Source organism: Daphnia magna, linkage group LG7 (assembly GCF_020631705.1).
Source record: "Daphnia magna isolate NIES linkage group LG7, ASM2063170v1.1, whole genome shotgun sequence".
NCBI classification, from domain to species: Eukaryota; Metazoa; Arthropoda; class Branchiopoda; order Diplostraca; family Daphniidae; genus Daphnia; species Daphnia magna.
In genome coordinates, this window is record NC_059188.1 from 12,306,429 (window position 1) to 12,329,920 (window position 23,492).

At 40.8% G+C, this 23,492-nt stretch overlaps 2 protein-coding genes across 11 annotated transcripts; one reads left to right on the forward strand and one right to left on the reverse strand.

The window, feature by feature from the left end:
- The first annotated feature begins 118 nt into the window (after positions 1 to 118).
- On the forward strand, positions 119 to 4,013 carry LOC116926525 (cotranscriptional regulator FAM172A homolog). Of its 6 annotated transcripts, none has more exons than XM_045176013.1 (10): positions 119 to 409; positions 477 to 548; positions 626 to 744; positions 805 to 1,007; positions 1,075 to 1,213; positions 1,281 to 1,314; positions 1,393 to 1,478; positions 1,555 to 1,674; positions 3,505 to 3,589; positions 3,707 to 4,013. In XM_045176013.1, the coding sequence occupies exons 2-10, from the start codon at positions 494 to 496 to the stop codon at positions 3,805 to 3,807; spliced, it is 942 nt and encodes a 313-aa protein (XP_045031948.1). In that variant the 5' UTR covers positions 119 to 409; positions 477 to 493; the 3' UTR covers positions 3,808 to 4,013. The 6 variants fall into 6 exon arrangements, with proteins under 6 accessions (XP_045031948.1, XP_045031943.1, XP_045031944.1 ...); XM_045176008.1 differs by having other exon boundaries at positions 119 to 381; positions 445 to 548; XM_045176009.1 differs by having other exon boundaries at positions 119 to 363; positions 445 to 548.
- Positions 4,014 to 5,658: 1,645 nt separating this feature from the next.
- On the reverse strand, positions 5,659 to 23,379 carry LOC116926523 (nuclear receptor subfamily 2 group F member 1-A). 5 transcript variants are annotated; one of them, XM_045175999.1, is made up of 18 exons: positions 23,095 to 23,379; positions 22,931 to 23,011; positions 22,620 to 22,858; positions 22,504 to 22,550; positions 22,103 to 22,419; positions 21,723 to 21,998; positions 21,596 to 21,655; positions 21,347 to 21,510; positions 21,087 to 21,256; positions 20,866 to 21,022; positions 20,459 to 20,791; positions 16,894 to 17,322; positions 15,872 to 16,802; positions 15,066 to 15,792; positions 13,583 to 13,732; positions 8,929 to 9,281; positions 8,596 to 8,854; positions 5,659 to 6,422 (listed from the first exon to the last, which is right to left on the reverse strand). In XM_045175999.1, the coding sequence occupies exons 14-18, from the start codon at positions 15,454 to 15,456 to the stop codon at positions 6,148 to 6,150; spliced, it is 1,428 nt and encodes a 475-aa protein (XP_045031934.1). In that variant the 5' UTR covers positions 15,457 to 15,792; positions 15,872 to 16,802; positions 16,894 to 17,322; positions 20,459 to 20,791; positions 20,866 to 21,022; positions 21,087 to 21,256; positions 21,347 to 21,510; positions 21,596 to 21,655; positions 21,723 to 21,998; positions 22,103 to 22,419; positions 22,504 to 22,550; positions 22,620 to 22,858; positions 22,931 to 23,011; positions 23,095 to 23,379; the 3' UTR covers positions 5,659 to 6,147. The 5 variants fall into 5 exon arrangements, with proteins under 5 accessions (XP_045031934.1, XP_045031933.1, XP_045031932.1 ...); XM_045175998.1 differs by having other exon boundaries at positions 16,894 to 17,057; positions 17,112 to 17,322; positions 20,866 to 21,256; XM_045175997.1 differs by having other exon boundaries at positions 20,866 to 21,256.
- Between the last annotated feature and the right edge of the window lie 113 nt (positions 23,380 to 23,492).

Below are 23,492 nucleotides of genomic sequence, written 5' to 3' on the forward strand. Positions count from 1 at the left end.
CGTAAAATTTTTGTTTTGTACGTGTTTATCACGCGCTTCAGGACTCTTAATTAGCAGAGTGTGTAAAGAAAGTCGTATTCTTCCTGAAATTTTGAAACTAGTCACGCCGACAAATAGCCGGAAAGAAGAATAGTTTAATGAATCAGCTGATAATAATTGTTTGGTAGAGGAAGAGCCGAAGAGTGAGAGCCGGTTTGCAATTTTAAGAAAAAATAACGCAATGTCGCAGCCTCGCAGCGATCACTGATTTCATGGTTTGACAGAATCGGGGAAACGTTTCCCGCACAAAATCAAGTGAAGAATATTACGCAATCGTCTAATCTTTCAACCTATTTATACAACTGTAGGTCCCGCGGGCAAGATGTGCAAACTAATTCTATCGTATTCTTTTTGCTTTACGTAGTTCGAAGTACCTTAGAATGAATGCTTCTATTAATTATGCAGGTTATTACCAGTATTCATTTCTTCTCGTTTAGCCAGAATTTCGCAAGCGATGGATGATTCGTTCCCAAAAACTTTGAAAGAATTCGGTTATGCATTCAATGACCGTATGTATATATTTGTTATGAAATGGATGTTCAGTTTCAACATGACAATAATTTTTCAATATCTTCCCCATGATCAGAGGGTCAGTTGCGAATTATTGACCCAAACAGTGGCCTTGCAGGAGAGCTTCCCTTTGAATTCGAAGTGGATAAAAACAACCATGATTACAACCAAAGGCGCTATGAAGCCCTAGGAGAAGTAAGACAACATACAGTTTTGTAATACATCCCAAATTAACTTTTGGACATATTTCTCCAGATAATTGACCAGCATGTCTATGAACTGCTTGAGAATAGGGGGAAGCTAAAGAAATTAGTTTTAACAAAAGGAGACTGCAGCGTGAGTTCTAATGAAATAGAATCCTTCATCTTTGTCAGTGATGATGTTTTCACCAATAGTGACAAATTGCTTGTGTTAGTCCATGGAAGTGGTGTAGTTAAGGCTGGACAGTGGGCTCGAAGGTCAGTCAATCAGTGTGTTAGAATTATTGATTATTTTTGAATAATCATATTGTTTTTCTTCTGAAAGATTAATAATCAATGATAACCTGGATACTGGAACCCAGTTACCTTTCATTGAGATGGCAAAGAAGAAAGGTTATGCAGTCATAGTTACAAATACAAATGATAATTATAGAGTAATTGAAAAGAAGAAGAAAATGATACAGGTAATTAAAAATCTGATTTACATCAAAATAATTTGTTAATCAAATTAATCATTTTTTTTTTTTGCAGGGCAGTGAGAATCCTGTGAATCATTTGTTATCAGGTATCACTCATGACAGTGTAGTCTGCTCACTGTTCTTCTCATGATTTGATTATTTATTTTCCTTTTATGGACCGTCAGTCTGGAATCAGGTTATTGATAAAAGTCCGGCTAAACATATCGCCTTTGTGGCGCACAGCTACGGCGGTGTCTGTATTTTGGAACTGGTAAGCAAATCATGCTACCCCGCTAGATGTCATGGTTGATAAAAGTCCATGTCGGTCTAAAATCTAAAAATCTTAGGCAAGTCAAGTGGAAAAGAAGTTCCAGGATCGCGTGTTTGCCCTGGCGATGACGGATTCCGTCCACAGCTTGGTCCACCACAATACGATCGCAGCCGGCCTACAGCAATTTCTTTGTCAGGTAGGACAACACGAAAACTAACATTCGGTGGAGGGAAGTCATTACCTATTCACTAGTCTGCAACAATCAGCCGCTCCCGCAGAGAAAAGAATTTATTATTATTATTTATTTTTTTTTCAAAGAGAAAGAATTGGGCCCTCCACAATTTATCATATTTTCCCTTCCCCCCTTCCTCTTTCCTGAAAAGTGGTTGTGAATGTTGTTAGGGACTAGTTTGAAAGTCAAGCCAATGTGTTGCACTAGTGGCCAGGTCAAATGGGTTAGCTGTGCATGTCGCACTTAACTCACAGATTTGTACAGCGTTACCGACTCTGTTGTCTCCGTATTTCCGCTTCCGGCCAGCGGCAATCTGGGCCTGGACCCTGTTTGATCTCTCTTTCATTCCACCCCTTTCAGTTCGACATTCTTCATCTCTTTAAATTCATTCCACCCCTTTTCCCCGTCGCATTTCTATTCATTTTCTCACTGGCGACGTGATTTCTCCTAGTTTGAATGAAAACAAAATAATAATGCGGGAAGGGCTGTAAAACAATAAAAGCGTGGGAATTTCCTGCAATTCATTATGACAATTTATATACGACCCACTATATAAAATAATAATGTCGTACATATAACTACATAATATAGTAGTAAGAGCCCCTATTTCAATGGCAGAGGAGTGACTCGATGCCGCCTTTACCCCATTCGATCGGAAAAAATGGGAAAGACTTGTCATTTGGGCGGCTCGTGTTTAAATCATTATTAATATACAACGTGTTTTTTTCTTCTTCTTTCTTCTGTCTACCTGGAATGCATGGGCAGTAAAAGAAAAAAAAAAAATCGTACCTTTCTTTTGTGTGTAGTGTGTGTGTGTGTGTATCGTAACCGCCTATAAATAGGTAGAAAAAGAAACCCTCAGGGCGGGCGCAACATCTCTCTATATGACGTCTTTTTCTTCGTCTTTCTTCCTCTTCTTATTCCCCCCCCCCCTTTTTCTTTCCTCTCTTCCCGACATTTCTTTGTGTGTCGTATTGTATTGCGCCATGTTTCGTTGTGGTTGTGAATAGCCATCGTAAATTATCTTAATATTATTTTTCTTTTTTTTTTCCCCTTTTTTTCTTTTCTTTCTTGAAAGATGAACAAGAAATAACACGCCGATTTAACATCGGTATCTTCGTTGTTCATTTAAAAAAAAAAAAATCCATTTTTAAAAATCTTTATATTACTCGTTTATTTATTTTTTTTCTTCTTTTTGATGTCGGTTTCATTGTTGGACTTTGCGTTATCATCCGGCGAAACACGACACGACATCCATACCCACTTTTATTTTTTAAAGGTGCATTTGAAACAAAACACAGCCATCAGACACACACACACACACACACACACACATGGAAATATGTTTATTTATTCCGAAAAAAAAGGAAAAAAAGAAATGTCATCGAAGCCATTGAAATAGTTGTTCAACAACCGGAACTGGAAGAGAGCGCCCTATTTGATTCCCCTTTTTTTTCAATTTTTGCGCTCGGGATTTGTTTAGTTACATTCACAAGAGGTGTAGGTAAAAGGGCCATGCGTTTGAAGAGCGGAAGGAAGAAAAAAAAGGAAGGAAATACCGTGAGGGTAGCCGGTCATGAGAGTAGCCAAAGCGGAACTCAGAGCCCGGATCAAAAACTCGTGGGAAATTCTCCACTGCACGGATTCCACACTGGTTTTGCTTCCTTCCTTCCGCTGAGATTTATCACTCGAGTTCATGCGTGATTTGAAATAAGATTTTTTTTTTTTTTGAAATTGAAAATTTAGAAAGAATTACGAGATTGATTTGATTTACCTTTTTCATTTGTCCTGTAGATTGGTCGCAATTGGGTATCATCCGGCCTACCGCTGGATACGCCAATAGGACGACCGCCTAACGATATCGATCGCGTATCGGCAGGTGAATAATTTCGATTCTTTTTTCCGCATGAAACTATTACATTTTTGTTTTAAATTTAATTTCCAAAATGAATAAATTATTGTATTCTTTTTTGGGGGGGACGTTTTGTCGGTACAGGTCACACGCAACACGAGATGACCTCATACTGTAGCATGTCCAGTATATTTCAGTTCATGGAAGAAAAATGGCAGCAAAAGCAACAGCAACAAATTGAATAATCTCTTATTTAACCACACCTCTTTTTTCTTTTAAATAGAATTGAATTCATTTATTCATTTCCATGGATTAAGGAGGGCGAAAACGCAAGGCGCATGCCGTTTAAAAAAAAACAAAATCTCTGTTCTCTTGTCTATTTGGAGTATCGGTGGTGTTTCACTGTTTATGCAAGAGGCAGTTGTCGTCCATTACACACACAACAGACACACACGAGCGCAAGTAGCAAAACTTTGCCATCCAACAAGAGAAACAAAATGTTTGTGATTGTAATTGGATTCGTTTGGCCACTGACGTGACGCCGAACGGAGGGGTTCATCAAATTAGCGTCTGTTTAACCCTATTTGGCTCGGCCAGTCACCTGTGCACACCGTCAAAAAGCTGTGCAATAAGGGCTTCGTAATTTCAACCAGAAAAAGGTGTAAGAAGAAGACACACACACACACACACACTAAAGAGTCCCTTTGACAGGAAAAAGATGCGGCCAGAAATGAAAAACAAAAATTGTGAAGAGGGGGACCAGACATTGCAACGGTTTCTCGAGTTCCTGCGGACCGACCCTTACCTGAGCGTCTGTTACACGACAGAAGCCCTTTGGATCACGCAACGCTGAGATTTCCGCCGACGACTTTTGCCTTATTGGCTTTTGGCCGGGTGTCGTCAAACGGAAGCCCCTTCAATTCCAGCCCTATCTTTTAACACACACACACACACACAAAGCAAAGTGGGGTAGGGTGGCCAGTTTCTAGACATGCAAAGCGCGTGCGCAACCCTGGGATTTTTTTTTTTTTTTTTGAATTTTATATTTTGGAAGGGGTAGTCTCGTTTGGAACAGACACACAGCCGAAGAACGGGAGTGTCCGTGCGTGTCGGCGGCCAGTTACGCTACGACGGACTACCGGCGCTTGGCCTCTCGGCCCCGCCCTCTACTTTGACCCCCTCCCCCGTTACCTTAACATTTTTTTTTCTTTTCTTTTGGAGAACTGAGTTTTTATTTTTTTTTTTTCATTTATCGCAAAAGAAGAAAACTGAAACGGCCAAATCCACAAAGAAAACAACGGGAAACAGAGACAAGGTAAATCCTTAATAATTGTCAACGTGACGTGTTTCAAGTCGACAGTTTTATAATCTGCCAGTGTGGTTTCAACTCCTTTTCCATGTCGCTTAGGAAGTCGAATCATTTCAAAGGCGAATCATTGCCTTTTGAACTGTTTGGCTGCTTAATAGTTAAATTGAATTATTGTAAATGATTTCATTTTTTTTTAAAGAAGAAAGTGGGGATCAAATCGTCAATGTATTACACTTTACACTGAGAAGAACATCCACACATGAATTTCTGTAATAATAATAATAAAAAAGTATTAAACCACTGATTCCGATGAAATATCATTGAAAACAAAAATTGAACTGGGTCGACACGAAAACACAAAATTGAAACAAACATACATTAATTTTGATAGAGGGGGAGCTGTCGATTTGAGGGAGGAACAAAAATGATTTAAACAGACTGTACACAACTTTGGCTTGACGCTGTTCACACACATAAACACAAAAATTAATTATTCCTTTTTTTTTTTTTTTTGCCTTTTTTTGTTTTGTTGTTGCTAAACCGAGACGAGGAAAATATCAGACATAGTGAATAGAATGAATATTGTTTTGTTATCTCATTTTTTTTTTTCCTGTTGTGATTTTTCATTAATAATATATATACCGAGGTGATTCGGTATAATCAATAGTAGTTATAATTAATCATACTATATATGTATAATATATATTTGAAAAGTGAAGAAAAAAAAATTATTAAATGTTATCAAAAGCCGTAATGAAGTAAACTTGTTTTTAATCCTAATAGCAATTTTTCAAAATGCGTCTTATTCATTGTTGCAGATCATGACCGGATGTGTCTATTATAGAAAAGAAGAATTGTTAGATACCTTTTAATCTCCTCTATCAAATATAATATATAGTACGGTATTTAAGTAGCAGTTTCCGAAGATAAGTTCTGCCTTCCTCCCCCTCCACCAGCCTAAACATAATAGGGCGACTATTTTTTTGTATATCTCAAAACACACACGAGGTTTGGTGGTGGCGTGTGGGGGTATATAGGGGGAAGATGGCAGTATATATATAATATATATATATATATATATATAACACTATACACTAATATCGAATGTCATTTGAAAAGAAGATGAAAAAAAAGCGAGAGAAAGAGAAATCGTTTTCCTGTGCAAAACACGGCATAGAAAAACAACATTTAAATTTCACCAGCGGAACAAAAACAAAACAAAAATCCGAAAAATAGAACAAATAAAAATCAAATAAAATATTAATAAAATGTTGTTTTACATAGATGGCATGTAGGGCCAATTGAAACTGGAACCGGATAAGAGCATGTCGCGGATGAGTGTCTCGATGGGCGTTTTGCCGACCAGCCGGACGAAGAAGAGTTGCTCGATGACTTGCGACGACACTGTACGTAAAGATGGCAGCCTCAAAAGCAATTTGCCAAAACGGACTGGTTGATTAGCGTATTGCGTACGACAGTACTCTTCCAGGGCGCACTGAGATTTCTCCTGCAGGCTCTCGATGTGTCCAACATCCGACAATCCGCAAGCGTCTATTTTTAAAACAGTTTTCAAAAAAAAAAAAATAAATAAATTGCATTACATCGTTGCCATGGCGATTATTTCTTTTACGCACATCTAATAATAAAAGCTGTTATGTCTATTCCCCTTCTCTCGATCAAATGTTTTCTTTCTCATCTGGCCAGCTTTTTGGGTAGAAACAGTTTCTTTTTTTTTTCTTCTTTACCCCCCCCACCCTACCATCGCATTTTTGATTATGAGCCAATACTACGCATCTGTCGCAGCTTTTGCTAGTGTTCGGCACACTCTCTTTTGTTGTTACTATTTTGTGTGCGTTATCCTCCTTTCCAGCTAGAAAATAATAATAATAAAAAAAAAAAAAGAAATACGAGATGTAAGGCGAACCAAGTGAGGGGGGATAAAAAGAAATCCCTCCAAAAAACAAAATAAAACAAAAAAAAAAAAACCGCAAAATCGTTCGAATTTTCCTTTCGCCATGCCAAAACGAGCGTTACACACAAACGGGGCGCGGTCTGCCTAATCAAAAAAGTGCTACCACTTCTTCTTTTGGGATGACCTCGCCCAACTTCCCCCCCCCCCATCAAAAAAAAAAAAAAAAAAAAAAAAACTTTGATGACTTTTGATGATAAACTCTTCAACTTTCAAAGTCCAATCTGTTTTATTTTATTTTTTTCTTTCTTTCTTTCCTATTGGTTTCGAGCTGCCAATGCCCAATCGAGACGTTAAAGAGAGAAGAAATGAGATAAGAAGAATCAAGACGACCTCAAACGGTGACCCCTGTGACGTCGCCGCAAAAGACTTTGTGATGGGCTCTTTTTTTTTTCCTTCTTCTTCTCACTCTCATTCGGGATGTAAGTCGACGAGATTTGTTACACACACACACACACGCACTAATCCCGCACGTGTTCCGCACCGATAAGCGGGGTACCAAACACCAGCTACTCAAAAAGAAAAAAGAAGAGACAAATCGGAAAAGAGAAAAAGAAATCCAATCCGTCGCTTATCGACTCCAGACTCGACGGCGTCCATTGCTTCATCCGACCACATTTTGATTTTTGTTTTTTTTTTCGACTTAAATTAAAGCTATCATCGTACTGCTATTTTTACGTACTTCCAAACTTCGGCCAGAGTCGTAATGGAAATGCACAGGCACATCGTCACGAAAAACGCATTTAATTGTTTCACTCGATTAGCATACGAAGACTGGCAAACTGTTAGGGGGGGTCTAGGACCACAACAGAAAATTGATCCCTGGGTTTATATTTTCTTTGGAGGAAGGGGTGGGGGCATTCTGAAGTTTTCGTTCTTTATTATTTCCAAACTGAGCGCTATTGCCATTATTTGATGGATTGGCTTCGACTTAACTGGCGAACTTGCACAGCATTTTTCTTTTTACCTGGATAAATTTTTTTAAAAAAAGGGCGCGCTTTTGAATGCGAAAACGATTTATAAAGGGACCCCATCGGTCAATTTCACTCTACCCCCTCCCTGAACACACACACACACACATCTCCCTGGCAATATCTAACCCGACCCTGTACACACACACGTATCCTAACTGGTGGAACAAAACTAGCGACCGTACGTGTTTTGTTTCTAGCCCTCCCTCCTCTCTCCTGGCCGTACACATTTGCCTCCTTACGAATTCACGTTGATCTCGATCAATTATGAAAGCCGCAAGTGAAGTGCATGTCTGATGCTGCACACACACGCAGGATGTCGCAATTGCACCCCCGGGGGCAGCAAAAATCGGTCGCTTGGTCGGTCGATTTCACCTGGGCCTCGTTCTGTCTAAAAGGGGACGCACTGATACAGCCGGATGAATGTTTGAACAACATCGCGTGTTGAAGGCCCTTTTTTTTTGTGTGTTTTCTTTTTCGTTATCCGCATGAGATTGTGGGGGTGGGCGATGACAGACAAAAGCAGAATGGACAAGCACAAGGTGGAAATCAAGTTGAAATCATTTCAACCCAATCCAATATTGAATTGGAATTTTCCTACACGAACGCACGTGTTCGGTTTAACCTGCCGGTACAAAATCAAATCGAGAACCTATCGATTGTCGATCATCGATCGAAAACATTGGAACGGCCGCTGCTACAGAGTCGAAACAAAAGTGTGTCCAGGGACAAAGTTAACTGGCGATAAGGTCAAATGGCATTTTCCCTTTGAAATTGCGCGTACCTGTGGTGAAGAGGACGATGGCTTTGAGACAAGAATATTCAGCCGAATCGACGTGAAGGGCTTTGAGTTTCTCCACTTGCTCCTGGAAGATGCGGATGTGATCCATAAAGGCGACGACACGGTCAGCCGCCATGGGACTGGCGTGCAATCCGGCGGCGGCCAGTAACGGAGCCACATGCAACGGCATGGAACATTGCGACGCGTTCAACACAAACAGTTCGCTCCAAACGAGGCGCAACAGCGCCACCTGGTCCGTCACCTACGCCACCAACACACAAACGTCATCAAATACATTCAATTCATTGGTGAATTTTGCAACAAAAAAAAATTTACCTGGAGATCGGGGAAAAAGGGGATGTTGCGGGCCCATTCGACGGCCGAGAACAGGAGACGGGCAGCAAGTTCGCAAATGTTATCGATGCCCATGATGTTGTTGGTCGGTTGCATGCACTGGCCGTAGCGGGACGTCGGGTACGGCTCCGCCCGCAGCAACAGCGAAATGTAACTGGACAGGTAGCCGTGAGAGCCGTTGAGGCCGCCGTCGTTACCGACGCCCAGTCCACCGACACCCCCGCCGCCAATGCCCATATTGCCGCCGCCTCCCCCGCCGCCGATGCCGTTGGCCAACGACAACTGGCCAGGGAAACCCGGATGCTGCGAAGGTGGAACTCGGCCTCGCTGGACAGCTAATAAACAAACGTAAAATAAGTAATTTCATTTTTTTTTTATGATTATTATTATTTTTTTTAATTGTAAAGAGTAAGGTTGATGGATGGATAGTGAGGTGATAGGGAAAGTAAAACATGTTAAGTCACTTTCACGTTTTAAGAAAAAAAGGAAAAGTTGAAATTAGGTAAATAAAGGAAGGGTTGGGGTGTGTCGGGTGAGTCCATTAGGCCGTGAAAAAGGGTGTAGCCGCCCCTCACATAGAATGGAAAGTGTTTTGTTTCGTTTTTTTTTCCAGCGCAAAAAAACAGTTGAAACGGGAATTGCCCGTCATTTTTTTTTCTTCCTCCGCCGTATTCTTAACGAGCAAAATTATGTAAATTCAATTATTTGCACACACACACACACAAAAATAAAATTGTTGATGAGGATTAAATCACATTTTTCTTTTCTTGGTTAAATTGCTTTTGTGTTCAAAATGCAAAACAAAGAATTGAAATAGACAAACAAGAAAGGCATGAGCCGCGCAGAGCGAAATCCGTGAACAAGAAGGGAAAGAAAACGAAATAAGAAAAAAAACAACAGCGTGGCCGCCGGCCCGCCCGAATGAATGTCTTTTGTTTCATTCCGTGCGCATGTATAATATGATTATTCACTTTTCTTGACTGTCGGACCCATTATCATCCGTCCCCCTTTTTTTTTCTCTCCCTTTTCATTTTCGTTTTCTCCTCTCTTTTGAAGTCGCAACTTTTTCTGGAACTTCCTTCTTTCTTTTTTTAAATCTTCCAAAACCAAAATTTTTGTTTTTTCTTACTTCGTCTTAAAAAACATTTCCGGCGTTTAAAAAAAATAAAAGTAATAAAACACACACACACACACACACACACACACAAAAATATATAAATAAATAAAACAACCATTAAAAAATTGAAATAACATTTGCCGCCAGCGTTGGAGATGTGTTATACTTTCTTGTTTTTTTTTTTTTCTTCTTCTTCTTTCCTTCTACAATAATAAAAAATAAAAAATAAAAAAATCTCCTCCGGCTCTTCTCGAATTGCTGTGGGCTCACGATGCGGCATTTATTTCTTTGGCTGTTGACGCGTTTGCCAAAAGATAACAAACACAAAACAGATTATTTCATATGGATCTCTCTCTCTCTCTCTGTCTTGTATCGGCTGCCCATGCACTAACACACTCCTTTTTGTGTGTGTGTGTGTATGTGTGTAACTATTATAACCACTACTATTACTGCCCGAAACATAATTTTCGGTCGACTGCATTTTTCCAGTTTTTTTTTTTTTTTTTTCAAGTGGTGTGTGTAGAGCTCTATCTGCAGTTCTGGCATTTTTTTTTTTCGGGGGTCTGGTCGGATTTCTTGTTCCATTTTGGAACGAGAAAAAAAAGGGGATCGGTCACGGACAATCGAAGGAAAAAAAAACATAACGAAGAAAAGTGAAGAATAGAAAAAAGAAAGGCAAGAAAATGGTTGATTGTGTGTCGATTAGAAGGTGGGCTCGGATAAAGCTACAAGGGGTGGGGTAGTGTGGTACACACACACATAAACGTGTGTATAAAGTCTAGAAAAACGAACTCGTTAGCCTTTTGCTTGATACATAATGGCCTATTCATCTCTCTCTCGTATCTCTTCGTCTTCCTACTTTGATTTTCATTTTTTCTTCTACGAATAAAAAAAAACCTATTGTTATTTGGTCTCGAGGACGAAGAGGAGGAGCTCCATTCTTAAATATTAAAAAGATTTTTTTTTTAATTCTTTCAAAGAGTCAGAGGGAAAGAAACAAAAAATGCTCGGTAAAACACGATGGAATTTTCATTTTTTAAAAAATCTTGCGATTCGCAAAATGCTCGTTAAATGCAATCCATTTCATTTCTCCAATAGTTTTGTGTCCGTTTCGCCAGGAAAAAATTAAATTTAAGACTTGAAACAGACGAATCTCTTTAAAAACAATAACGTAAACAATGCAATTAAAACGATCAAACAACGACCAAACAAAACCGTGTGCCAATCATCTGTTGTTATCCCATTATTGGGATGAAATGTCATGACAAAACACAATCAGCTGATTTAGATCCCCAAGATAAAAAAGATTTCTGTTCACGATAAAAACAAAGCTCAGTTCTAAAAATGTGTAACTTGTAGCAAACACATGTATACGTCTCGAGCCGCTAGCCTTTCTCTCCCACTTGTTGGAACAAGAATCTTTTCTTTCTTTAAAAGAAAAAAAAAAGAAAGAAAAAGAAAAAGGGTGGAAAGCTTAAAAGGTTCAAAAAAATGGGGGAGAGAAGAACATAACACATCGACTCTGTGTGTATGTTACTCATCTCGTTTTCTTACTTCTGGCCGGCCTACAAGTTTAGTGGTGGGGGAGGTGTTGGACATTCATATCTCTCGTCGTGGTGAGCAATATAATGTGAACAACTAACCAACATTCTGCCCTTTTTTTCTTCTTCTTCTTTTTAAAAGAAAAGAAGATATGAAATACACAAGATGGAGTACTCTTGTAAAGGCCTAGTTTTTTCAAGTCGAATAGGTCGCCGTTCCCACGACCTCCGACAGAGAGGATACGGACCCTAGTGCTTTTTCTTGGACTGTGGGTTTCCCTTCAACGTTCCAGCTCGACTCGGACCCTCAGCGAAAAAAATAAAAACCCCATTGCGCACACATCCCCTTGCCCTGGAAAATATGTTGAGGATGCTCGCCTGAGTTGAGGAAATTAAAGCAGACACATTCCATCCATCGAGTCTTTTGGATATCCCCCCCTCGTTTTGGATCTTTAAAAATTTCTTTTTTTTCTTCTTCTTCTTCTGTTCCAGCCAAAGAAAATCAAAGGGGGGTTCCTTGTTTTATTTATTAAAACTTTTTTTCTAGGGGGGCGGGGGGGACCTTTTGGACTTAAAAGAAAAGAAAAAGGTGAAAGCAATTTGGTCTAAAAACAAATTTTGGTCTTTCAATTTTCAAATAAAAACAAAAAAAAAAAAAAAAAAAGCAATTTGGAAATCTAGTCGTAGTCTAGTTTTTTTTTAATTTTTGTGTTGTTGTTAAATAACTAATTTAGGATGAGGGACGAAAAGGAGGGAATATTACATACTGTAGCATTAGCGTGCTCGCCCTGTTATTACACACGCAGACCCTTAAGAGGTATACGTTTCTCACACAACTGGTTGCGCTATCTTTGCGTCCCCCACACGAAAAAAAAAAAACTAAAACAGCCCTGCTCTCAGATGAAACAAGGGGGGATCTCTCTCTCTGTGTTTACGAGTGATTAACCAGTTGTTAACGACGCTCTAATCACAGAATTAGGCGCATACGAAACGTACAACAACAACTTGCTGCAGAGTTTCTCGGGCCGAGTTGCACTCATCTAATTATTAACGGCGGGAAGACACAGAACTAAATCCCGAACGTCTTCAAGCGCGTAGATGTTCCAGTCGAAGCGCAGAGTCCGCTCGAAAGAAAACTCAATTAACGCAGAGACAACGGACACCGTTGCCATGACCAGATTGATTTATAAAACCCAGAGAGAAGAACGGCCGACTGTTGGCGAAGGGAAAAGTTAACGAGCATCTCACAAACCTCTTGGAGAGTTCCAGTTTTTTTGGTGTGCAAGGGAGGTTAGTCTTTGACAAATGACTTAGTTTTTTCTTTTCAAAGTAAGAAACAGAGAGACGGGGGGAGGGCTAAATTGGTATAACATCATAGAGATTCTGACGGTCGACCACGTTTGTAACTGAAGAAACAGCAGATGAAGGGGCGCGAGCAAGAGGAGGGTGTCAGTTGAAACCGCAACAGGGGGAAAGAGAAAATCTCGCGTATAAATCTCGACAGAAGAGGGAGGGGAGATCCCAGAAAAAAAAAAAAAATCCAGAAAAATGACAGAAGGTGGGAAATGTCCACCCAAAAAGAGAGAGAAAATAACAAAAAAAATAGGGAGCACCCAAGAATGATTTGACATCACCCACACACAACCGTTGGTCCTAATCGGTTCAATGTGTATGTGTACGTAATTTAAAGAAGAAAAAAAAAAAAAAAATGAATAAAGATTTCTAAATAAGAAGTCGATAGTGTGTGCGAGAGGGAGGAGGAGCCATGACCCACCGTGGCCGACCGCTAAAAATGCCGGCCTCGTAGCAGTAGTAGTAGTAGTAGTAGTAGGACTAGCAGTGGAAGAAGAAGAAGCCGGAGTAGTAGCCCAAGTGGTAGAAGTAGCAGAAAGAGGGTTCCAAACTGGTGGAGGTGTTTGGTAGTGGTAAGGGTGGAAAGAGTGCATGATGCTGTGGTGGATGGTGAATGGGGACCCACCTTCTCGCCTCATGCCCATCTTGAGGCACTTCTTCAGACGGCAGTACTGGCACTGGTTGCGATGGTGCTGGTCCACCGGGCAGTTGCGGTTGCCCCGGCACGAGTAGCTCAAATTCCGCCGCACGCTCCTCTTGAAGAAACTTTTGCATCCTATACCAAAAATATAAAAAAATAATTAAATCTGAAATATTTATTTTTTTTTGAAAGTTCAAGTACAAAAAATCGATTGATTTGGAATGCCCTACAGACAAAAACAAAAGCTAACGTCATTTTTTATGGCATGTCTACATAGCCTCGGCAAAAAGAACTGGTGGGTGATGGCACTCTTTGTGCCTATAAAAGGGAAAGTCTTATAGACTTCCGAGTACAATCACAAGCCCAAGAGAGACCATGATACCGAGGATGGATGCCATCAAAACAAACCCCCCCCTCTCACCCAACCCCAAAAGTCCCCAACGAACATAGACTCGGCCACTTTACGACAGCTCTTACTACTTACGTGTCGTAAATAAATCAACCTGTGCTTGTGTCGAGCTACTGTGTAACCCCCCCCCCATCCATCCATCCAGTCCATAAAAAGAAAATCCCTATTCTGTTCTAAACAGAAACCTAACTAATCCTCTGTGTGTGATTATCCAATCTTTAACTCCCCACCCTGCTAACAAAGAAAAAGGAAAAAAAAAAATCCTAAAATGTATGAACCTGTTACTACTAATACACGAATTATTACAACTGTTGTATAATAGTCTGCGGTTAAACCATCAATGAAGAGAAGAATGAGCATTTTTCCTTTTTACGTCTGTGTGACTGGCAATAATCAATTATGTAAGGTCGTTAGAGTGTGGAATGACCGTGAGGATAACACACACACACACACCGAAAAGAGAGAAGAGAAGAAAAAAAAAAAAATCCACCGCCAGGTATATCTAAACAACTAATACGCAACGATACACTGTCTATACATGTGTATAAGAGCTGGGTCGTAAAAAGGAAAAAAAGAATGGGAGGAGGATCGCAAGAGGATATTATAGAGGGGGGGCGCCCACCGCCGAGTCAATCAACGAAGAGTTTTTCAAACCATCAAGTCGTAAAAAATGTTTTGTGTTGTTTTCTCTTCTTTCTTCATCATCGATACATCCGTTAAGGTAAAAAGAGAGAATGAAAACAAGAGAACGATGACCCTCCATCACGTTGCACTTCGCCATCCCTGCCTCCCTATGCCTTTTAACCGACCTCCTTAATTGAGCAATCATCAACCGTCAAATCGGTGAAACAAAAGAGACCTCAATCTTTCCTTCTCTCAATCGGCTTTTGTGGTGTACGTGTGGTCCCTTGTACTTGTCATGTTTTTGGCCTTTTCCAAAATCCTTGTTACACACCGACCAAATAAATAAATAAATAAATAAAAAATCGAAACCAGGATGCAAAGAATCCCTGAGAATCCTGGACATCTTTCGACTTTTTTTTTTTAACATTATGTTACCTTCGCAGGTGAATTGTCCGTAGTGTTTGCCGGATGACTTGTCGCCGCAGACGACGCACTCGACGTTGGGTGCGTCTTTGCCGTTATTGGAGGCGGACGAGGATGCGCCGGAAGAGGCCTGAGATCCGGGCGTCGAGATCTGCGGCGGCGGTTGATGATGCTGCTGCTGCTGCTGCTGTTGAAGTTGTTGCTGCTGTTGTTGTTGCTGTTGGTGGTGCGGAGTCATGGCCAGTCCGCCTAATCCGCCCAGGGACGCCGATCCGACGACAGGGCCGATGGGATCGTCGACGACGCTCGTCAAGCCAACGTCTCTCCATCCGCCGGGACCGTGGCCGACGACTCCACCGCCGCCCAGCAGCACCCCGGATGGCATGGTCCCCATCAGCGACATGGCCGGACCCGAAAGCGAGAGCGGAAACGACGCTATGATGAAGCCGCTATCTTCTTTCCGGAATTCTTTTTTGATTTCTTCTTCTTCGGGGGTTTGGATTCTTTTCACTAAGCGACGCACACAAGACACTCACACAGACACTCGTATTTCTTTTTTTCTCCCCTTTTCCTTTTGCAATAATTTCGACACTATTTAGTCCTGTGTGTGCAGACACGAGTAGATGATCCGTTTCAAAACACACACACACACGGCGTCCTTGGTTTTCACTTGCTCTGATTTTCTTGTATTCAATTGGAAAGGGACACTGAGCGACACAATTGACGATCCATCACGGTACTAGAGTCCACATTAAAAATGAATAAAAATTAACATTTAATTTGAAAATTTTAGATCAGAAATAGAACATCTTACTGACCACTTGATTGTGAGTTATTCCAAATAAAAGGACGGTTCTTTCCGCACGCGACACGGACACAAACTTTGCGAACAGACACCCGTAGTTTGCCAGAAATGGTCGAGGTCGAATCAAAACAAAAAAAAACAAAAGAAATTTAAACCAAGTCGTCGGTTGGTTTTGCGAAATAAAAAAAAAGAGAACAAAAAATGTTGCAGCGTTCCAAGTATCACACGGAGAAGAAAGTCAAAAGCGATGGGCGCAGAGTGTGAAGTGGTGTGTGATGGTTCAAAGGTCAGGAGTATCGGAGCGGCAGAGGGCACACGTTGAGGCCGTTCGGCCGGCAGCGTTCAACTGGCCCCGTGATACCGTCTCTCGGGTTCATAGCGCAGCCATCCTTTAGCCAGACCCACACACACACACACACACACACTGCAGGCAGAAAAGGCAAACCTAAAAAGAAAAAAAAAAGAGGGTGGGGACAAGGAGGTGGTGGCCTTTTGGGGCTGTCGTTATGGTAACGTGTGCGCGGGCTCTTTAAAGAAGAAGAAGAAAAAGGAAATAATAAAAAGAAAAAGGACCTTTTCCAAGCTGCCCCATCCTTCTCGGTGTGTGAGTGTGTATGTGTGTGTCTATTGGTGCGCGCCGTGCCAGAGGCCGCGGCCCCCCGGGCGCCCTCCGGCCATCCCCCTTTGATCTCTGGCTCGGCCCCCATTGGACGTCGTTAGCGTCCTAGCTCCTCCCATCTCTCCCACTGGCGCCGGGAGTTCTCCCATGACTTTTCCTTCTTCTCTTTTCTCGAACGCCGATCGAAAAGAAGGGGCAACACCTCTTCCATCTCGATCGACGTCAACGACATCCGTTTCTTCCCCTCCATCCATCCGTTAGCTTCCTAATTTCAATCAGCCAAAAACTGAAATTCGGCCAACTTGATTCGACCGTCATTTCCTTCCTACAAATGCAATTGAAACCAAACAAGAATTTAGAACAATAAAAAAAAAACATATAAAAAAGATATAATCGTAGATGGAACAGATTAAAACCTTCGTCGTGTGGTGGGATGTGAAAATAAATAAATATGTCCCTGTTTTTCGTTAAGTAGGTCTGATGCGTGTGTGGCATTTCAATCGCGTTCCGGATGGCGAATGCTATGGGTAATAGGTTGCGGGAAAAAAAAAACAACACACAGACACATACAGAGGAACGTCTAAAAAAGAAAAGAAAAAAGTGACAGTATATTATATAAATGTAGTAGTCGTACTATACGCTCTTAGGGCCAACCCCCTGTGGATACGGTGGCTGAGAAGAGGAGGGCGAGAGATGGTCTAGAAAGAGCGCGCGCGAACTTTTGAACTTGCCAGTTTAAAAGGTAGTTGGCCCGTTTGGGCCGGGCGCGCACGCTGCGTTTCGGGCTCCATTGACCCGGATGACCCTTTCTTTTTTCTTCCTCCCTTTTTTTATTTTTTTTTCGTCTGCAAAATAAAAATAAATAAATGAAAAAGACAAAAAAAAAAAATAGATGATATTCAAAAAAACAAACGAGACCCTCTCCTTGCACGATCATAATAAGCCCATTGCTAAAAGACAGGCATATGTGTACTAAACAGGAGAGGGCCCGTAAGAGAGAAGACATAAGCTTCGGAACTCTCGTCATGTTCCATGTCATAAAAATTGACATTGAGCAGAGACAGACGGGCGAAAAAAAAAAAAATGAGGGGGGCCAATGCGGTGGCCGTTGCAAGCGCAGAAACCTAAAACCACCCCGAAAAAAATAAAATAAAATAAATTCTATGGGGATAAAAGAAAAATCCACCCCCCCCTTTTTTTTAGAGCCCCAAAATTATGCGCACAACCATAGAGAAATATTAGAAAATATGTGACGCTTTAGTTAAGATGGGCTAGGGGTTGGTTATTAGATCTCGAGGGGAATCAAAGGTCGGCACGGGGAGCTTTTTATACAAGACTATGATGTAATCCGAGTCTTTTTTTTCTTCTTTTCATCCGACTTTTTATCCGAGCACGAGCCACTGTTGCAGCCCCTTATGATCCCCCTTCTTATAGCCCTCCGTCATCCGCCAAAAAGCTTTTCTTGTTGTTGTTGACTGTGTGTGTAATAGAGTATACTACTACCCTCTTCGACCAAACCACATTGTCGCCATTTATCATTTCCATTTTTTTCTTTGGGGGGTGTCGAATCCATCTGTTCCGCCACTAAGAAATTCTAGATTTAAAAAAACAAAATTGATAGAATTTAGGGTAGTGAAAAAATTAGAGCATTCGGGGTGATAATTTCCGGTTGATTTTGCGTTTAAAAAAATAATTTTTCTTTTTTAAAAGACAGTGGCACGAAAGAGAGCGCGAGCCAACAAAAACCCTGCGCACATTCGTTCGTTTTCAGATAATTTTTTTTTTTTTCCTGCGGTGTTTTGCGGCGTCGATGAACTTTGACCCTTGCGTCTCACGGGAGGAAAGAAGAAAAAAAAGCGCACGAGTTTTTAACGGAGAAGCACAAACACACGAGCAAGAAAACAAAAATCTGAAAATGATTTAAAATAAAAAAAAAAAAGCTCTTTGAGTCGATTGACGGAGCGCAGCTGTTTTTTTGTTCCAAAACCTTTTTTTTTGGGGGCCGCTTTGTGTGCAACCCGTTCGGCTTGTTGTTCCAAAAGCGTTTGAAACTAACGCCAAGCTAGTAGTCATCCAATCATCGGTTGGCCAACTGTTTTGAAATTTTCTAAATTATCTCCTCTTTTTTGTTTTGTTTATGTGGAGAAAACGCAAAGAAATTCTGGAAAAAATAAATGCCGATGACAAGAAAATTACGACCACCATTTTTTGTTGTTGAAAAATATCCCCCCCCCCTTGATCTGAAATAGTAAAATTGGCGCAGTTGTCAAATGGGGTTGCGAGATCTGATTTAAAAGAAAACAAAACAAAAAAGAGAAAACGACCCCCAGATGGTATGGATTCTTTCCGCCGCTCTTATAAAAATACAAGAGATGATTTTTCACACGCAAAAGCAAGACGCGCCTCTACAATCTCTGTGCGCAACAATACACAAAAGAAAAAAAGGGGATTTCAAGTCTTTAATGAACTCATTTCTTGGATTTTCCCTCCCATTCTTACCGACAATGTTCCTTTAAAAAATAGGCGTAGGAGCGCGATGTAAAACGAGATTTATGTGTGATCCTTCTAATCGGTTTTCTTTCTTTAAATAATAATAAAAAAAAAAACGAATTTTCAATAGTCCACTAGGAAAAAAGATTGAAATGATTTTTTTTATAAATTCTGATGATGAAACAACCTTCCACCGGAAGTTGTTGCCGCCTCGAGTACATTTGCTCACCTACAGGACACCAACAACAACAAGAATCATGAGAAAAAAAAAAAAAGAAATAATGGAAGGATGTGAGTGTGTATGTAACCACTGGCCGCCCTCATTCTATTTTTTGTTTCCAGGGGAGGGGAGGGGAGCCCTCTCTTGTGTGTGTCCTCCTCATCTGTGTTATATAGTCTGAACCTTCGGTCGTGACTCGTTATATATACCATGGGAACTTCTCTCTCTCTCTTTCCTTTCCTGCTACCCCACCACTTCCACCCGACTCTTTACTAGTTTCTTCTGTTATAGTAAGGCAACAACTGTAGTAGTGTATACAACGTACCCCCGTCGGCTTCGTAATGAAAATGCCCGCCAGGTACGTCTATGTAAGCGCCCATTACACGAACCCGCAAGGCTTTTTTCGTTCAAACTTTTTTCTTTTTTTTTTTCTGAAATGGAAAAATTTGTCAATGATTTAAATCTCCAGCCAGTCGTGTGATTGAGAGACCTTGAGAAATGTTGTAGTAATCACAAGATAACGATATCCACCAGATGTGGTCAATTGAAATGGCAAGGCGGCCTTTTTCCCGACTAATCTCCCGTCAATTTCAAAAGGAAAGCGAAAGTGTGACAGTTACACACGGATTTGAATAAACGAATTAGTCGGGAGTCTAAACCCAATCAGATTTTGCTCAGTGGCACGAACGAAAGAGCGGGAGAAAAAGAAATGATTATTTCCTTCAATAGAAATGCCTGAAAGGTCAGAAGGGTCACGATAACGAGGACTGCGGAAATACTACTGTTATAGATGCAAGAAAGAACCAAACAAATAGACAACGACTTTTTGTTGTCCCTGTTCAATAAAGACCCGAGTTCAATTTTATCATGAAAAAAAGAAAAAGGAGAATAAAAGAAACAAGAATTATGATGGAGCTATAGACTGCGATTGCCCAACGGCGTTATGGGAATGTCTACATATAGTTGTACGTAGTAAATAATTACCCTCGACAACTCCACCTACCCCCGTCAAGTCTCTTTCATGCATCCAGTTGAATGAACCTGACCTGCTCCCTGCGCAAACATTGCATGTTTTCCCTATCATTCTCTGCATCCCTTTCTCTCAATTTCACTTTCTTCTTTTTTTTTTATTGAAGGAAAAGAATGGAAAAAAATGGGCTGCTAGATACGTCGAAATGGTTTCTTTTACGATTTGATTTCCCTAACGAGTTGTTTCACTATACAACAATACGAAAGAAAAAAAAAAGAAAGAAAAATTTGTCTATAGTTACCTAAAATTGTACCACGTGGGATGGACTGTAGAAGTAACTGGCTGGATGAGGTTTTATTCGTGTTTTCGCATCCGTGTGACCCTTGTTGTGTGTGTAGAGCAGCACAGATGATCCGGCGCCTATGGAGAAGCCTCTAGTTTCCAGCCTTTTTTGCAGCCTTGGAGCTGTATAGAGAGGGGCGGGACCTCATCCGGACACACGATGGGAAATCTCAGGCTGTGCGGCTGGCGCTCTGTGGTTTGAAAATTTTCTTTCTTTTTTTTTTTTTTTTTTTTTTTTTTTAAAGAGGTGCAGGAAACCAGCTGGAAGTACACACGCTAATACTGACGTAGGCTACACTTTCGGAAAAGAAATATTGCTTTAAAAAAAAAAATGTAAAATAAAAAATTTTTTCGTTTTATTTTTACCATCCAATGATGATGATGCACCAGTGGTTGCGGCGTTGGTAGTCAGCACAACTACACACACAGAGAATATTATACTATGTGTGTGTGTGTGTGTGTGACCTCCGGTACTACAGTGGGTTTACACCGGCGTGACCGAAAGGTCAACTCCATGATGTACCTAAAGGGAACGTGTGTGTCTTTTTATGATTATTCCCTTCCCTTGGTGTTCTTCTTATCTTTACTCGCTGCTCCTGCTGTTGTTTGCTACTAGGCTACTTATCCCGCGGACGTTACAGCGGGCGGAAGTTCCAAGTCGTTCACCTGATGATCGCATCCTCCTCTTCTACGTACTCACAGACTTTCTTCTCAACAACTCCTCCTCCTTTTCTCTTCCATGTTTTTCCACAGATCTCTCGAATATAAAACAAGAGAAACAACTTTTTTCTTCTTCTTACACAATCTCAAGATTATTCTATAGTACACTAAAAAGTAAATTACTTACGGACGTGTACTTTATTCCAAAATCCTGACAACCGGCAATGCTGGAGGTGGTCAGAAATAAGAAACCTCTTTTTTTCTTTTTGCTATTGCCATTGTCGTCCGTTGTCTTCCCCCCTCGTTCACCTGTGCGTAAATTTTGATGGCGTGATGAGCCTTCATTAAAAACTATACGAAATACGCAGAAAGGTACAAGAGAAGTGGTCACAGCCGGGGCCTTTTAACAGTCATTAGAAAGTCAAGCGATACTTACACGGCCGGTTATTATTATTTTTTGTTTCGTACAAAAAATAAAATGGACAGGACGTGATCTCTATGGGGGGAAGAAGAAATTGTAAAAAATAAAAAAAATAAAAATAAAAGATAAAAAACATTAATACCCCAAGGTGACTCCAGTAGACGCCGGACGCTTCTCTTGCGGTCACCTGTCTCTTATGCTGGGCCATATTTTTGAAGGTGGGAGGATGGGAGGGCTACGCCAAGTCATCGAAATGTCTTGTAAACGTAATTAGCCCCAGCTACAAACATATGCTGTTGTTGTACCATTCAGAAGCTCCTTGTTGGTTATGCGAGTTGGGCAAAGGTAAAGTCATCATTAACACCTTCTTGTTCCTCTATACCTGCACAACGTAGGAAGACGTGCAACTCTGCTGGACCTTGGGAAAAAAAAAGACACATGAATTGGGGAGATGGAAAGAAAAGTTATGGTGCACAGTAGTAGTTTCCACTTTTCTGTTGAACTATTCTTTCTTTTTCTTACTTTTGCCTGAAGGGTGTAGTGGTTAAGGGTTTGTTTGCTGCTGTGCCCAGTGAGTGTGTGTATCCTTGGCTCGGGTAATTTCAACAGCTAATTGCGCCAGAAAATGAGCGAGGGCACCGCCACTTCCGCTCCAGCTCCTCCTTCTCCCTTTGCGTTGCCATTTAGCCAGTCCAGACGTCTGTTGTTATTGTTATTTTCTTCTTTTCTTCTCGTTTGATTTTCTCAATTCACCAGGCACACACGGCGGGTATTATATGGCGTCGGAAGACGCCACTTCACCGTCATCATCATCAAAAACCTTTGCCTATGGTTGCACACTAGACAGACCAAGAAAAAAAGAAATAAAACAGAACTTGTTTTATGGCATTAGGCAGAGGAAATTTATTAGGTTTGTACCTTACCTTTACAGGAACCGACCGCCATAATAAAAGGACCAGGAGCCAATAAGCTGCAGAAAGATAATTCAAAGAAAACCTAAATCTAAAATCACAGAATGATTAGTAAAAAAATTTTTTACTGCTGGATGTTTCTTGCGAGATGAAAAGATAATCAAGACAATCATCTTCCTGGAATTGTGAAACACAAAGTTTCAGAATAATGGAAGGAAAACGTGGGCGAAACGAAGGCATCCCGGTAGCTACGGAAATACTTTGGGTTTGAAGTTTTTTGACGCCATATTATCATCATCATTTCGTTTCATGGCGTTCATTCATGAACACATGTGTGCCCTTCAAGCTATTTGCTTCGTATCTCTTTCTGCCCGAGGTTTCAAAGTATTACGAAAGTGGACAAACACACACGAGAACTCACGCAAACCTTATTATGTACCTTAACGTGCAGACAAATCCCGCATGCTTTTCTCAATATAGAACACACGAGATAGTGACGGGCAGACACGAGGGGATTTCTCTGACAATAAAAAACCAGTATAAAAATGGCGGCCAAACGTTGAGAACAAAAAACCGAAAAAAAAAAAAACTAAAAATACTTACGACAACAAAAAAAGAAAAACGAATTCGACGACGAGGTACAAGCCTTCGATTTTTCAAATGGCTTTTTTTCTTCTTCTTTTTTCAGATGCCAAAACAACAGGATGAATAAAAGCCGCGGGTTGACCTCGTTCCGACCTTCGTGACTGCAGAAGTGGTCTCTATTTTCTTGGCAGCAGGCAGGGTTATTATTATATTCCCCCTTTCGTTTTACTTTTTGTTTCACGGACGACCACGAGGTTCTGTGGTCGTGTGGAAAGCCATTTCAAGAATACAGCACATTCGAAGACGAACTTCAAGTTAATGACTCAGACAGTGATACACTATCGATAACCATTAAGTCGGCCATTTGCAATTGCCCTCCTTTTTTTTTTTTTAAACGTTGCCAATAATTAATTTAA

Bases quoted from the DNA above. Each gene is read 5' to 3' on its own strand.
- LOC116926525 (XM_045176008.1), top strand. From the start codon at position 362: ATGTGCAAACTAATTCTATC. The intron at 1,315-1,392 runs GTATCACTCATG...ATGGACCGTCAG, and splicing joins TGTGAATCATTTGTTATCAG to TCTGGAATCAGGTTATTGAT. The intron at 1,675-3,504 runs GTAGGACAACAC...TTTGTCCTGTAG, and splicing joins TACAGCAATTTCTTTGTCAG to ATTGGTCGCAATTGGGTATC.
- LOC116926523 (XM_045176000.1), bottom strand. From the start codon at position 15,456: ATGTCGCTGATGGGGACCATGCCATCCGGGGTGCTGCTGGGCGGCGGT. The intron at 13,733-15,065 runs GTAACATAATGT...TTTTTGGTATAG, and splicing joins CGGACAATTCACCTGCGAAG to GATGCAAAAGTTTCTTCAAG. The intron at 8,855-8,928 runs GTAAATTTTTTT...TTGGTGGCGTAG, and splicing joins CCTTTTTCCCCGATCTCCAG to GTGACGGACCAGGTGGCGCT.